Here is a 16,526-nt window from a genome sequence, read left to right as displayed (position 1 = left end):
TTGGTTTCTCTCTTGGGCTTGTCCCGTAGTAAGAGGCTTCGTGGCACACGTCTGGCTCTGTTGATCTGTTTTTTCACTTCCTCAGGTGGGTATTGCAGTTTCAAGAATGCTTGGTAGAGATCCTGTAGGTGTTTGTCTCTGTCGGAGGGGTTGGAGCAAATGCAGTTATATCTTAGTGCTTGGCTGTAGACTGGGATCATGTGGTGTGTCTGGGATGGAAGCTGGAGGCATGAAGGTAGGCGTAGCGGTCAGTGGGTTTACGGTACAGGGTGGTATTGATGTGGCCATCGTGTATTAGCACCGTGGTGTCCAGGAAGTGGATCTCCTGTGTGGACTGTTCCAGGCTGAGGTTGATGTTGGGGTGAAAGTTGTTGAAGTCCCGGTGGAATTCCTCCAGAGTCTCCTTCCCATGGGTCCAGATGATGAAGATGTCATCAATGTAGCGTAAGTAGAGATGGGGTGTTAGTGGACGAGAGCTAAGGAAGCGCTGTTCCAGGTCAGCCATGAAAATATTGGCATATTGAGGGGCCATGCGGGTACCCATAGCTGTGCCACTGATTTGAAGGTATATATCGTCGCCAAATCTGAACTAGTTGTGTGTGAGGATAAAGTTACAGAGCTCAGCCATCAGATGTACTGTAGCATCATGAGGGATACTGTTCCGGACAGCAATTATTCCATCTTTGTGTGGGATGTTGGTATAGAGTTGGTATGCTCCAACTCCTCCGAGAGACAAACACCTACAGGATCTCTACCAAGCATTCTTGAAACTGCAATACCCACCTGAGGAAGTGAAAAAAAACAGATCAACAGAGCCAGACGTGTGCCACGAAGCCTCTTACTACGGGACAAGCCCAAGAGAGAAACCAACAGAACACCACTAGCCATCACCTACAGTCCTCAGCTAAAACCTCTACAGCGCATCATCAGGGATTTACAACCCATCCTGGACAATGATCCCCCACTTTCACAGGCCTTGGGAGGCAGACCAGGCCTCGCCCACAGACAACCTGCCAACCTGAAGCAAATCCTAACCAGCAACTATACACCGCACCACAGTCACTCTAACTCAGGGACCCATCCATGCAACAAAGCTTGTTGTCAGCTCTGCCCACATATCTACACCGGCAACACCATTACAGGAACTAACCACATCAGCCACGCCATCGTGGGTTCATTCAGCTGCACATCTACCAATATAATTTATGCCATCATGTGCCAGCAATGCCCCTCTGCTATATACATCGGACAAACTGGACAGTCTCTACGTAAAAGAATAAACACACACAAATCAGATATCAGAAATGGCAATATACAAAAACCCGTAGGAGAGCACTTCAATCTCCCAGGCCGCACAGTAGCGGACTTAAAAGTAGCTATCCTACAGCAAAGAAATTTCAGGACCAGACTCCAAAGAGAAATTTCTGAGCTATGATTCATCTGCAGATTCGACGCCCTCAGCTCACGCTTAAACAAAGACTGCAAATGGCCGGCTAAATACAGAAGCAGCTTCCCCTCCCTTGGTGTTCACGCCTCCAGATCAACTGCTGGTAGTAAGCCTCACCCTTGCTGACAGCTAACCTTGTTATCCCCACCCTTGCTCTGGCCTATTTATACCTGGCCCTGCAGATTTCCAAGACCAGCATCTGATGAAGTGAGTCTGTGCTCACGAAAGCTCATGCTCAAAACTTTTCTGTTAGTCTATAAGGTGCCACAGGACCCTTCGTTGCTCTTCCAGCCTTGTGATTCCATGCCGGTGTGCAGGTGGCTGCGTTTTGTGCTCCACCTCTAGCATTAATTAAAGCAACCTCTAGCTGTTAGAGAGCAGGACAGCAGTCCTGCAGCACTTTAAAGACGAGCAAAATAATTGATTAGGTGATGAGCGTTCCTGTTGCAGACCCACTTCTTCCCATCTGGGCATAGTGTTAGCATGACACATTCTTCCAAACGTGACAGCACGTGAGCGGCCGGGGAGCCCCGCTGAACTGCATCAGTGGCATGAGCCGGTGCTTTCAAGGCTGCCTCAGAGGCAGGAGAAAGGCCCCCGCCTGGTGAACGTTTGGGGGGGGTGGGGAATCTGCATTTTCAAGGGCTCCCTTCAGCATCCCGCGTCCTTAGAGCAGGTGACCGGCGCCTTCTGCACAGCGCAGCTCCCTGCCGCTTTAAAAATCCTGGGTGCTCGTTCAGCGGCGCGTGAAATAGCTCCCACGTCCCGGCGGCGGGTTGCGCTTAGCAGCCAACCACCAGCGAGGGGACGGGCCAATCCGGGAGACCCGGGTGGGAAGTGATCCGGTTGCAGCCATCATGGCCGAGAGCAGCTGTGGTGGGTGCCGGTGACCCGGCGGAGGGCTGCTTTGGTGAGTAAAGCACAGCCTGCAGCAGGGTGTTCGGTTCGCCCTGTAGTCGCCTGACCCCTTCCCGGGCGCCTGCTGGGAATTAGTTCACAGTCTGGCCTCCAGTGCTGGAGTGTGAACACTCGCTCCAGCAATCAGTGAGGCGAGTGGGTTGAGCCTCTAGTCCGGCAACAGCCGTGGTGTGGCGTGATCGCTGATTTTTTAGTTAGCCGGGTGTTCATTTGTCACGCGCGCGGCCAGGTTTTCCCGCGGTCCTGTCAGGTTTGTGGGCTCCCACCAGTCCTGGCTCTCAGTGTTCTGGGCTGCTATTTAGCTGCAGTTTACTTCTAAATGCCTTCTAAGAGCCCAGTGAGCAGTGGAGGTGTCAGTGTTGCTGCTGGATAATATTGATCTCTTGTGGTTTGGCAAATTCTCCGGTTTGTTACTGGTCAGGTCCCAAGGGTGCCCGACTGGAGAGGTTCAGCCTGTACTAGGTCCTAAAAAGTTTGGCTGCGCTTGCCAAGGGGTGGGGTGTGTCTGGGTCCTTTACTGCTCTCAGGGAGCTGGTTTGCCAAGGATGATGCCTGCAAATCTGTCATTAGGCTTCTTTTCTTTTCACTCTGGTCTTCGCTAGTAATTATTTGCTTGTGCTAGTTTTGTGTTTAAACAGTTGTGTAGATTTAAGACTGTATAGTGGCCCAGTCCTGCCTTTGGTTAGTGAGAACAGAATTGCAGCCCTTACTGGTTCAAGTAGGGATCACAGATATGCTTTTGGGGTGGGGGAGGTCCCCTTGCCCTCTAGTCTAGTTAAATCAAGAGGTTTATAGGGAGCATTTAACTATGCTGATATGATATGGTTGGAATTACAAAGGCTTCATGTTCTGTGCAGCTCATGGGCTGGGACTAGTAACACATCTTGTCTTTTGGTGCCTTTCAGTTTAAACAAAAATGTCACAGCAACGAGTCCTGCCTCAGAGTAAAGAAACTCTCCTTCAGTCCTACAATAAGAGGCTGAAAGATGACATCAAGTCCATCATGGATAACTTCACAGAGATCATCAAGACGGCTAAGGTGGGTATTTGAAAGAAGACCAAAGAAGCCAAAGCCCATTTGGTAGTTACAACAGAGAGGTATGAGTATGAAGTCCATCCCAAAGCCCATTCAGGTCTTGTTTCTGCCTGTTAGAAGAACAGCTACAGTCCCTTTAATCTTGAAGGAAGGAGCAAGCACCTATATATAATGTACACAAAACTGACGAGTATCCTTTAAAACTTGGGTTTTTTCTTAAAGTTATTTCATGAGTACAATATTCCCTCAGAGTATGTATGATCCTTTCCACCATTAGATTTAGCTAAACTATTTGAGAGTTTCCTGCATCACTTATACAAACAAAATTCCTCTACTAATCTCACATTCAACAACTGTAGATCAAAACACTCTTACCCCAAATGCATACATCCTGGAGATGACTCTTAATAACCTTCACAGCTGTAGGATCCTTAAATCTTTGTCACCTTCCTGTGTCCGTATCAGATCAACACATATACTTCTTTCTACTTACTTGGGCTTATTAGCCATTCTTCTAGTGTGTAATATATAGAGCAATCCTCAGGACTGTGACCAACTAGCATAGTCCCCACATTCTTACTATAGCTACCTTCTGTAAAACACCTGTGTGTGAGACAAAGGCCAATTGGCCACTGTGGAAAAGGTAAGACATCACAGATTTCATGACTACACTGAACAAAAGACTAGCTCAGCTGTAGATAATTTTAAAATTCCTGAATTTCTGATTGGATCCCTTGTTTTATAATGAACCAATAGGGACAAGCCCCACCCCCCCAGCACATATGGTAGCACTTGAGTGGTGGGGGAAAAAAGAACCCTCTATAATTTTGAGGTGCTTTAGTGTCCACTTAGATGAAAGTCACCATAATAAGGAAGGATTATACTTTAATCTTCTAGTCAGTGGGACAACCTGGGTCTTAATTATATATTTGTAGGTAAAATGGGTTAATTACAAACATAGTTCCAATCAAATTTTGCTTAGAATGATCATACACCCTAAAGGCTAGAAATATCAGTCTAGGTCACAGGAAAAGGCTGCATTGGAGGACTGACCAATGAGATCTGGTTGGCTCATAAGAGATTCAGCAGACTAAGCTTTTAAGTTCTAGAGTCAAATTCTTGGCCAATTATGTGCCACGCTTAGCCTCAGTCTTCAATAGCTTTTCAGCAGGAGAGTCAAATTTGGCTTCCTGAGTTGTCAACAGTTCATTGTATCAGGTTACTAGTGAACATCTGCAAATTATGATACTCAGGTTTCAAAGAACAGTCAAAACTAGCAAGTGGGAAGTGCTGGGAAAAAATCGGTGGTCGGAATCAAAGACAACCGTTCAGGGAAAACAGAGGAAAATGTTCTGCATAGCAATTCATTAACATGAGGGAACAGATGGGAGATCAAATAATGGTGCCACTCTTCACACTGCTCTTATCAAAACATCTGTTAGTAGGGATCAGGGTCACAAGCCCCTTTTATATGTGGTTTGAGCTGAAATAAGATATGCTTTAAAGCAAAAACCTCTTCTGGGATGCAGGAATACTGGGTGATCTGGAAACACTTTTTTTTTTTTTTTTTTTTTTTTTATATACTTTTTAGATTGAAGATGAAACCCAAGTCTCTCGAGCAACCCAGAGTGAGCAGGACAACTATGAGATGCACGTCAGAGCTGCGAACATTGTGAGTACAGCTTGTGCCAATAGGGTGGATTGATTTAAAAATCATTGACCTTTTTAAATAGGGAATAGATTCATGACATCGTCATTATGATCTGTGGGCAGGATGTTTCTTAATATAAAATAAGAAAATGACACTTAGTAGCAATTGGCAGCTTTAGGTTTCTCTTACTGCAGCTTTCTGTAGTGTATGCTTGGGTGATAGGTTCTAAGCCTACTTTACTAATTAAACAAGCCATAAGGATTAGTTAAGCTAAACTTTTTTTTCTAACCACACTCAATGCAACAAACAGTTTGGAAATTTCCTTGTCAAATCACATTTCTACTAAAAGGCATAAAGAGTCTTGAAGAACAACGTGTTGCAAAGTGAATTATTGAAGTTAGTAACTTGTTGATCCACTCAGCCATATCCTTATCTTCATCCACATCATTTTCTCCCAATAACCAGTTTTCCTTATGTGTTTCATTCTTGCAACTTGCCCCTGCATCATCTTCTGGCACTGCTTACACTTGACACATTTTCCTTTTTTACTCAGGGAATACATTTTTTTTCAAAATATTCCCTGGCAGGGCCTCTTGCACCCAAAAGTCATGACAGTTTTTTGTGGCAAAAGTGTGGGGGAGTATAGGAAGCTGTGTATGTGCTGAATAATGTATTCCTTTTTTCTTTTTAGTCTACTCCACTGTTCTTTTCTCTGTTGGCTCCATCCTTTCCTATATATAGACTCTGTCTCAAGACAGTGTCTTAAGTAACCCCTCTGCCATGCTTGGCTATCAGCTTATGAGCGAGCGTGCGTGCGCACGCACGCACGCACAGTCCTATCCAGTTTGTATCTTTCTTTGCATGTCTTACTTTTTAGTCTGCTGAGAAGTAGAAATTGAAAGCCCAGGACTTCGAAGAAGCGAGAGCTATTAGGTAGGCTGGACAGACTAGAGACAGTCTCATAAAAATGAATTAATGAAAGTATATGTGTAGCATGTTTGTGATAGGATTTAATTGTAATTTATTTTCAAATGAGAAATTCAGTGTTTTTGGGGATGATTGATTTAAAAACATCTGTTTTGAATAAAATCTGATTTTTTTTTTATTTTTTTTTTTTAATTTATCTTTTTTAAACATTGCTATTTATTCACTCTATGCGCCAAGCAGGCATGCTGCATAGCGGATCTTGTGTGCTCTGTTCTGTTGCAGCCATCCAAGAGGAGCACTCGGAATGCTAACTTGAATTGCTGCAAGAGATGTAATTCTCACAGTTCAGCTTTCCCAGTGCAAAGGAAGGGAGTGATTTTTTTTTTTTTCTGTTTGCTCTGGATTTCTGTTAGGGTGCCAACCAAAAGTTGCCAACTTTCACTTTTGGAGCTGCCTGGCTTTAACTGTGAGGTCCCTGGCTGAAATCCTACCGCTGGCTTGCCATGTTAAGGTGTCCTTCTGCCTGTGGGTCGAGACAAAATATATATTTCTGAATGTATGCTACAGATGGCTGTGCTTGTCTCTGGGACAAAAAACATCATTGTTTGTGCATAGAATGCCACAGGGTTGCACTGTGTACATGGACACTTGTACTGTGCCAGTAAATTCTTCCTCTGGTACTACAAGCTTTTGGCTGGCACTTTAGCCAAGTGACTCCTAGGTTGCAAAGCCTAGTAGCAAGGGGCTGAGGGAGCAGGCTGGCACATCTTGTTGCAGAGCTTGATAAAGAACCCCAAAGTCACCGTGTCCTGTTTGCTTAATATTTTATCCTCCTGCAAGGTCCGAGCTGGGGAGTCCCTGATGAAGCTTGTCTCCGACCTGAAGCAGTTCTTGATCCTCAATGACTTCCCCTCAGTGAACGAAGCCATTAACCAGCGTAACCAACAGCTGCGGAGCATGCAGGATGAGTGTGACAAAAAGCTGATCTCGCTGAGGGATGAGATTTCCATTGACCTGTATGAACTTGAAGAAGAATATTACTCTTCCAGGTACAAATAGGCCAAGGACTCCCCTGTACTAACAAGCCTCCTCCTGTCCCCATCCTCTGTGAGAAACAGTGGGAATGTAGGTGCTCCTTAAGGCACAAACCAGAGTGCATATTTCTCCTTAAGATTCACACCTGTGTTTTTTAACAAGTTTCAGACTTGTCTTCTACAACCTCAGACAAGCCCTGGCGATGCTGAGCAGTCAGGCTGGTATGAGGCAGAGCTCCTTTCTATGCTGTTTCTTACACAAGTGTCTTGCCTGCATAATGTACCCATTCCTCAGAGCTTACCACCACCAACTGCCTGGAGTCTGTTTTAAGTCATTTTAAATGTTAATTTAAAGGGACATCAAGGTGTAGCTTATAATCAACCTCTTTCTCTCCTTAAGCAAGGTGAGAAGGTTGATGGTTTTCTTGTAAAACCTACCACTGAGTTAGCGCTTGTGAAATCTTTAAAGACCTTCAACAGACCATAAGGTCTGATGGATGCAATTTTTTCTTGTTGATGATATGGTGCCAACCCCCAACATTTGATAAGCTGAGGGATGTGTGTGGCTTTTAAAGACCCTAAAGTGTTTAGTCATAGCTACAAACACTGAAGTCAGTTGTGAGTTTGAAAATCAGGCCATAATTTACCAATAAGAAGGCATTTTAGAACTAACTATTAACCCAATAGTATACTTTTCAAACTGCAGTATTGTGAGAAAGCTTACCTTGCATACTGGGAAAAGGCAAACAATTAAAAAAAGATGTGTTTTTAGTCAGTGAAAGGCTCAGTAAATATTATGGGGTTGAGTAGAACAAGGCTACAGAACAGTGGCAGATCGAAATCAAAATATGGTTCTCAACTGCATCAGGACTTTATTATTTCATACCTTGATTGTTAGAGACAGTGTTCACTGCTGCATTAACAGGGGTGCATGAGGTTATGATGACCAAGTGTGAGCCAGTGGAGTATGTATGTGGCATTGTAACCAGACACTCTGACATGTACACTTGTGTTTCTAAATTGGATTATTTTAATCTTTGGACTAAAGGGTTCTGACCTTGCTGGTGTGGTCCCTATTCTACCTAGCTCTAAAACTGCACTAAGCAATCTTTCCTAGCAGAACTATCTAAACAGAAGGGGGAAAGAAGATGTTGTCCTCCCTCATGCACCACCTTTGCACCAAATCAGCCTGCTTTTATTCTGTTTCCAAATGAAGTGCTGATGGAGTGAGAAATCTTGCCTAAAATATCAAGTTATGCTCTTTTCAGTCAAGCTTCGTGGCCTGCAGTGGCACCTAATGTTTTATCCACCTGCCTTTGACTACTTATTCTCTTTTCCTGCATGTGCCACTGGCTACAGGTGTAAAGCAGCTTTTATTTCCAAACCAAAGAATTGTGTGAGTGTTTAAATAGCCATGACAAGTGGCTTGTTCAAAGTACTTTTATAACTAGAGTCATATATGGATTTTTTTTTAAAAACAATTGTACTGTTTGATGTGGAGAAAGGGGCTTCTATTTTGTATTTAGACTGCATGTGGCTGTAGGATGTTAACTGTGTTCCAGTGGGTGTAAATGTAAGCCTCAGAATGCACCTGCTGACAGAGGGGCAAAGAGGGCAGCTGTCCTTGGGGCCCAGGTATTCTAAAGGGCTTGGGGCTCCTGGTCACCAGAGCTCCAGGCCCTTTAGAATCACTGCTGGACCACCATGCCATGAGGTCTGGTCTGCTGTGAGGGCCCAGGGCAGGGAGCAGATGTCACTGAAGGCTGGTGGCCACACCCCTCCTTCACTCTGCCTAGGGGCCCAGCATTCCTGTCTGAACCCCTGAGGTGACGAGCGATTCTGAGAGCTCAGTTGGGGGTCAGTCACTGCCAACTCCTTGTGCTGCCTAGGACCTTTTGTTCTATAGTGGTCTGGTCCTGCTGTCTCTTACATTGATGGACGCATAACAGCTGTCGTCTGTAGTAGCAGGACAGTAGGAATCCCTCAGCCACCATTCCCAGTTGCTCTCCCAGTTTCTGGTTTCCCTTTGTGGTTTTTCACCATCCCCCCGCATAATTAGGGCTTTAGCGTTTCCTGGCATCCCTTTTGGGTGAAGTTGGAGAGCACTGCATTTTTCCATACCTGGTCTGCTAGCCCCCAGGTGTCCCCTGTTTGCGGGGTTCCCTACCTCCTATTATGCAGGTTAAACTCCTGTTGACTTCACTGCTTGCCTGTGAGAGGACTGAAAGTTTGGGGTCTGTGTGCTTTGGGATAGGGGGCACCCTAGAGGGCCTCTTCTCACTCCCTTTACAGTAACAGATTGCAAGATGCTCTTGTCCCGTACACATTATTTACCAGTCTGCCTGTTTTTGCTAAAAAACACTTTTTTTTGGTGAGGAAATTTGGAAGCCAGAAATCTTTCAAAGCAACCCCGTGTGATGAGTGTTTTTTTTTTTTTTTGTTTGTTTTTTTTTGTTTTTTTTTAATTCCAGTCGTGTGCCTTACCATGCAGTGCCGGTCATGTGCCCTGAGGGAGCATTTAATCCTGAGCTCCCAAAATCTCTCCTTTGGAATCACATCCAGCAAAGTCTCAGGCTTCTTTCCACTGTGAGGTTTGATGGGGCCATACAGGGACCGATAGTAATTATAAGCTGCAAATTACTGGCTGGAGAGCTGTAGTATAAATTGAGGTCTATATAATTGGAGGGATGGGGAGGGGAGAGAAGTGGAGTTGCCCACTTCCTTTCCAGCGCTGTGTACCATCCAGAGCTGTGATCTTAAAGCTGTGATCTAGTTCTCCAGCTGAGGGGTGATGGACATCAGGCCCTCACTCTGTGGGATCCAGTCCTGATTGGCTGAGGTCCAGGAGTAAGGGAAAGAAACGGTTGGGAGAATCAAAACTAAGTAGACCACAGCCCTACAGTCCTTCATGCATAACTCAGTGGCAGCCTTGGTTGACATTAGCACTGCAGGAGTAGTTGCTAAGTCTTCATATGCCAACTAACAGACCTCACTTGGTGCTAGTCCAAAAGCCCTGGCTGCCAAGTGCCTACCCCTTCTCTCTTGCAAACCCAGCAGGGTGACTGCTGGAAAAGAGAGGACTTGGCATTGGGTGAATTCTGTATAGCAGCCAAAACCCAAGTGCTTTCAAACAGTGACCTCCTCATGTGCTTATTCTCCAGAGAATTGCACCCCCCCTTACACTCCAACTTGCCCTATTCATTCCTGGTCCTCCACCCTCCATCTCTCTGAGAGCATGACTTGGTGACTGGCGGGAGGTTTTAAAGTTGAGCCTATTAAACGTATCGTCAATCAAAGTGTTAGTCTCTTTTTATAGATATATATCTATAAAAAGAGACTATTTCACCTTAATATAGCTCATAAATCTCTATTTGAGTCTATTGCAAATAAAACAGTACCAAGAAAACCACTGGACCCCTTGGGTTTGTTTTTATTTTGAACACAAGCTACTTCCTGTTGCAGCACTCACTTGGGTCTCTGGGTGTCTCTTGCATGGGCAGTTCCTTCCTCTCTTCCAGCATTTTTTTTCCCTTCTGTTTTTATTTTGGTGTATGGCCCTGCCACTGTGCATTCACCTCAGACTTCAGAGCAGGACGCAGGGCAACAAAGGGGCAAGAGTTAGCCACTAGCTCAGGATTTGCCATAACTGTTCTCCCTACTTGTGCACCTAATCTCGTACCCTACAGTGGTCAATCCCATAGCCTCTTCTTCAGAAGCGGTGAGCATGCATGGTTGCCGCTGAAGTCAATGGGAGCTGCAGATGCTCAGCACCTCTGAAAATCTGGCCAAGGATGCTACAGGAGAAGACCTAGATTTTTTTTTCCATAAGTTTTTGCCAATTTTGTAATGCTGGGCACGGGGCGCAGGGGGAGAGGATTTTTCCTGGCCGTACAGCGTTGAGCTTAAGCCCCACAGCATGAGAATTAATGGTCCTTTTTTGGCATGTATCTGTTGTAGCTATTCTTCATAACACTGGATTACTGAAGAAGGTGATAGAGGCTTTGGGTTTTTGGGTTTCACAAGAAGAATGGAATGATGAACTCACAACTACAGACCTCCAAACAATTCAGTGACATAACCCCTAGTAATGTTTCTTGAAATAACTTTAAGTAGTTTGGGGGACTTTGGGTTTGTTTTTTGGTGCCATGTTAAATGAAGAATAGCCCTATCTCTAAGTATTTACAGTCCAAATTTTTAAAAGCGGCTGCTCATTTTTTAGATATTAGATTTTAAGTTTGAAATGTGTAGAGGACTCGCAGTCAGATTTCCTAAAATTCAGGGTCAGGGCCTTAAATTGGGCACCCCAAATCTCTACACATTGAACCTCTCTCACCTGGCAGACTCCGTAATCGGCCATGATTTTAGTTAGCTGGATGACCACTTACGGTGGGTGTGGCCAAGTTTCCCCACTGTCCTGTAAAGTTTGTTTCCGGCCACCAGTCTTGGCTCTGTGTTCTGTGCTGTTGTTTAGCTGTAGTTTTTTCGCAAATGTTTTCTAAGAGTCTAGTCAGCAGTGGAAGTGTTTGGTAATGTACTCGACAATATTGACTTCACATCATCTGGCACCTTCTCTCACCCGGCACCACTGGGGTCAGGGGAGAGTGCCAGATAAGAGAGGTTCAACCTGTAATGAAATTGGGCCAAAAGGTCTGATTCTCCTCTTAGTTGGGTCCTGATCCAACTCCCAGTGAAATGACCAAGATTTCATCTGGGCACCACTTAAGCGAATGGGAGTTTTGGCATTAGCATTAATGGGGCTGGGATTTGCCCCAGTTGTCTTACCTTCGACTTAAATGTGAATTCAAGTGAGCCCACGTGCCAGTTTCAGATTGGAGTCACACCCTTGGCTTCAGTGAAGGGCCTCTAATCCTCCCCGGGACAGGGAGGTCACCTGCCAGCTGTAGCCCAGTTAGGCAATGTTAGGGACCTCCTGATAAAGTTACAGTCCACAATCGTGATGTCCATGGACGCTTTTGCTATTTCTTAACGCTTTGCTTCTGTCTTGCTTTCTCCCCACTTTGTTCCCCCCAACCCCCTCTGATTGCACCTGCTGTCTCTCTCCTTCCTGGGGTGGCTTGTTCTGGAACAGCTACAGTCTATGTGACGCCAATGATCTTCCTCTGTGCGAAGCCTATTGGAGAGAAGACCATGCCACGCTTTCCCCAGAAGATCTCTCCGTGCCTCTGGCAGCTGCCATGGCAGAGCAGAGCACTGCTGCCCCTCCGGGCTCTACCCCATCGCACCCTCACGTGAATGGGCACGGGGCGGGCCCCACGGAGCACTCCTGAAGAAGATGCTACACCCGCTGAACACGTTCAGAGCAGACAGGCTGAACTGCTGGAGTCTTCCCAGCTGCTGTATTGAGCCAACCTTCTCCCCTTGCCAGGGTCGCGCATTGTAGTAGTGTTTACAGGTCACCTGCTGCCCTTCACCGGATGTCAGCAGTGCCTTCTTCACCTCTTGAGCCACGCCTGTGAAAGTGTTTTCATAGGACTGTACTAGACAGGAATGGGCCAATAGGAAATCGACTGCTGTCGCAGCCTAGAGCTAGAATTTCTTATGTTACTGCATGATGGTGAGATGTAGAGACCGTTAGCGCACACAGTTTGTTTTCTTGTCAATCCCAGGTTGAGAATATGGGGCTGTGCTGTGTGTGAATCTGTTTCTGAAAAAGAAATTTGGGCCAAGGTTTGGGTTTTTTTTTTTTTTTTTAGTACTTGAGTCTTAAGAACTGATCAACATTTGGGTTCTTGCTGTATCAGCATTCTCAGCCTCTTCCAGGCTGCCACTAAAATGACTTTGGCTGGAGTTTGCAAAAATAATAATCTCATTACTTGTGTATAGCACTCTTTGCCTTCAGAGCGCTCTGCAAACTTGAATTTGTGTGCTCAGAGACTATTGAGTTAGGAGAGCTAAAACTGCATGGACACCCCAGTACGCTACTGCCATGGACAGAAATGCTATTTTTGAAGTGCCAGGGAAACTGAGGCAGCAGTGCAGTGACTTGCCCAAGGCTATACATGGAGGCAGTGTCAAAGACAGGGTTATAATTAAGGACACTGGTTCCCAGCTGGTTGCTCAGACTACATTTTTCTGTCAAATGTTTGCTGAAGCAGATCTGAAGTTTATTTTTAGGGTAATGATTAGTGCTCTTTAATCACAGACTGTGAGGAGCATTGTGGTTGGATGGGTGCTCATGGATAAGAAGCAATTTGCTTCCTCTTCACTAGGAAATGGTTCACTGCTGTTTCCTTTTCCTTTTAACGATTTCTGGTGCTTCAGTCATGGTTATCCAGCAACACCTGGGTACTCAGCTTCCACTGTGCTTAGCAGGGCTCTGTGCAGCTTGAAAGCTTTCACCAGCACAAGTTGGTCCAACAAAAAATATTACCTCAGCTACCTTCTTCCTCCTCTCCTGGGACCAGCATGGCTACAAGCACCAGTGCAAACAACTTCTTCTTTTTAGTGACTTATGCAATTCTAGTGGTATATTTGAAAGGCGCAGTAACCCTTACAGATCGATGTCTAAACGTTGCAGAACTACTGGTGCACCAAGAATGCAATTAAGTCCCTTGTCAGTATTTGACTGTAGCCTCACCCTTCCCTGTGAAGTTGTTTTCCCCTTCTCCATTTATTTAGTAGCTAGATGGTTGAATAAAACTAACTTTGTACAGTTTTTAAAGTGTGTGTTTTCAGCTGCGGGGGAGGGGTGCCATGAGGGGAGCACAGGTGGAGGCAAGTACATTTCCCCAAATGTTTAGACAAAAGCCCGCTCCAGTTCCTACTGCAGCTGCCATTGAAGCTAGGCTATGGAGAAGAACTGATTATTGCTGAACTGAAACATGTGCAATGAAGCCCATGGGGTTTGTCTGGTGAGTTACCCCGGGGCTTTCTCAAACTTTAGAATCATGGCATCCTAGGGCTGGAAGGGACCTCAGGAGGTCATCAAGTCCAGCCCCTGGCCTGAAGCGGGATCAACCCCAACTAAATCATCCCAGCCAGGACTTTGTCAAGTGGGGACTTAAACACTGCTAGGGATGGAGATTCCACCACCTGTCTAGATGAAGCATTTCAATGCTTCATGACTTTGCTGTCCTTTCTCGCCTACATCACAGGCCAGGGGTTGGACCCAGTCTGTATTACAGCTCAACACACACTTGAATCTCTTTTGCTAAAATCCGGCAATATGCAGCGCACGAGCATTTTATTGTCTTCTCTCAGATACTATGGACAATTCACGCACCTCACATCTTGCTATGAGAAACTAATGCTGAGATTTCTATGGAGTCAAGCAAACTAAATCACCTGAAAGGCCCGCATCAATCCCAACACACTTGAGCCTCACTACAAATCCTGACCTAAAAGATCACAGTCCAAAATCATTTCTGGTGTGAGAGATTACTTCTGCCAGCCTCAGATAGTGCTCTTAACATGGATTCTACTTTAGTGCTATGAAGCCAACATAAACGTCAAGTAAGGCTGCCATGCCCTTTGCAAAGTGGGAGAGTAATGTACTCATGTTCTCACAAGATTTTTATGTTAAAAGACCAATAAAGCACCACTGCAAGAGCTATCGTAATATGTTTTTACTGGAAAGTCCTTTCCTCACAAGGCTAAATACTAACAGAGAGGTCGCCAAGTTAGACTGGATTCTAACAGCACAAACCAGCAGTCATGTAGCACTTTCAAGTCCTACATGACTGTTGTTTTGTTTCGTAAGGACAAATAGGCTCCGTCTACGCTGGCCCAAAACGTCAAAAAGACCATGCAAATGGCCATTTCGAAGTTTACTAATGAAGCGCTGAAATACATATTCAGCGCCTCATTAGAATACCGGCAGCCATGGCACTTTGAAATTGACGCAGCGCATTGCCATGCAGCTTGTCCAGACGGGGGTCTTTTTCGAAAGGACCCTGGCAACTTTGAAATCCCCTTATTCCTAACAGCAGATAGGAATAAGGGGATTTTGAAGTTGCCGCGTCAATTTCGAAGTGCCATGGCCGCCAGCATTTTAATGAGGCGCTGAATATGTATTTCAGTGCTTCATTAGTAAACTTTGAAATGGCCATTTGCATGGCCATTTCGAAGTTTTGGGCTAGTGTAGACACGGCCATACTGTTATGGATGCTGTTCTGCAATCCTTTCTCAAGCTAATGTTCCATTATCACAAATATGAGCTCCAGAAGCCTAATATTTATATCGTGTGCAAGCAAAATCTCTTGTACAGTGATTAATCAACAGAGCCCATTGCAGTGTTTGTGGTGCATTAGTATTAAAAGACACACAATATGTCAGCTTGTACACTGCATTAGGTCATCTGTAAATTCTAGGTGCATGTTCTGGATGGATTTACAGTAAACTCTTTGATATCTGGCAGCCCTGGGACTGGGTGGTTACCAGATATTCTGGATAATACAGAGGTATACATAGCAATGCATAACTCTAAAGAAAAACAAAACTAGATATTAAGAACAAAAATGTATGCAGAATACTTTTTACAAACAACACTTGCACTGTAAACTTATACTGTATTTTCTGTATTTACTTCCACTATACTGTACTTATGGCAAACATAACTAAAATTTACTTATGATTAAAATTTTGAGAAGTAAAAGGACTTTGAAGTCATGCGGGCACTTCAAAATGCCCACAGCTACGTGCATGCTGGCACTGAAGTTTGAAGCTTCAAAGTTATCGTGGAGGAGAATTAACCTAATGAAGGGTTGCATATTCACCACAGCACTTCATTAGTAATCTCCTATCGGCCTGATAAAAATGCCCCCTTCAAAGTTGGGGACAAGTATAGACAAGCCCTTAGAGTTGTCAGTGTTGTTGCTAAATAGTACATTAATGTCGGGATGGGTGAGGTTTGTATAAAATATTTAGGGTAAATAATTCCCAGGACAGTTTAAAAAAAATTAGGGGTAAGGTTGTTTGTGAAACTCCCAGGCATCTTAGTCAAGTTACTGTTGCAGAATTACATCCTGCCTCCCTGAAATTCCTGGGTTGTGGCCACACTAGCCCCTCGTTTCGGGGCACTTTGGAATATGCGAATGAGGTACTTCAAGGAATATGCAGTGCCTCGTTAGCATAATAGCAGCCACACATGCTTCAAAACTGCTGGTTCCCAAACGCACGCTGCCCATGTAGCCAGGGGGCCTTTCGAAATGACTCCCCTGATTTCAAATGCCCCTTCTTCCCAAAACCGGATGGGAAGAAGGGGCTTTCAAAATCAGGGGGCCATTTCAAAAGACCTCTGGCTACACAGGCGGCATGCAATTTGAAACCAGCAGTTTGGAAGCACATGTGGCTACTATTATGTTAATGAGGCAATGCATATTCATGAGTGCATCATTAGCATATTTCAAAGTGCCATAAGTGTGGCCACAGTCCTCATGTTGTTTCAGTTCACTCCTGGCCTACCTGCAGGATGTTCAGAGCAAGTCTGAAAACCTGGGACTTTTTTTTCAGGGGTGATACAGTTGCACATGTAGGACAGTCCTGATATTGGGA

General features: G+C 45.0%; 1 protein-coding gene across 2 annotated transcripts; it reads left to right on the top strand.

Annotated features, from left to right (window-relative positions):
* Positions 1 to 2,266: 2,266 nt before the first annotated feature.
* On the top strand, positions 2,267 to 14,574 carry MED22 (mediator complex subunit 22). 2 transcript variants are annotated; one of them, XM_075015484.1, is made up of 5 exons: positions 2,267 to 2,357; positions 3,271 to 3,404; positions 4,993 to 5,073; positions 6,820 to 7,028; positions 12,103 to 14,574. In XM_075015484.1, exons 2-5 carry the CDS (start codon positions 3,282 to 3,284, stop codon positions 12,299 to 12,301), a joined length of 612 nt encoding a protein of 203 aa, XP_074871585.1. In that variant the 5' UTR covers positions 2,267 to 2,357; positions 3,271 to 3,281; the 3' UTR covers positions 12,302 to 14,574. The 2 variants fall into 2 exon arrangements, with proteins under 2 accessions (XP_074871585.1, XP_074871586.1); XM_075015485.1 differs by lacking the exon at positions 12,103 to 14,574 and adding an exon at positions 9,485 to 12,073.
* Positions 14,575 to 16,526: the final 1,952 nt, after the last annotated feature.

The sequence above is a fragment of the Carettochelys insculpta genome, chromosome 21 (genome assembly GCF_033958435.1).
Source record: "Carettochelys insculpta isolate YL-2023 chromosome 21, ASM3395843v1, whole genome shotgun sequence".
Classification (NCBI taxonomy): Eukaryota; Metazoa; Chordata; order Testudines; family Carettochelyidae; genus Carettochelys; species Carettochelys insculpta.
Note: the sequence above shows the minus strand (reverse complement) of the source record. Positions and strands in the feature narration are given on the sequence as shown.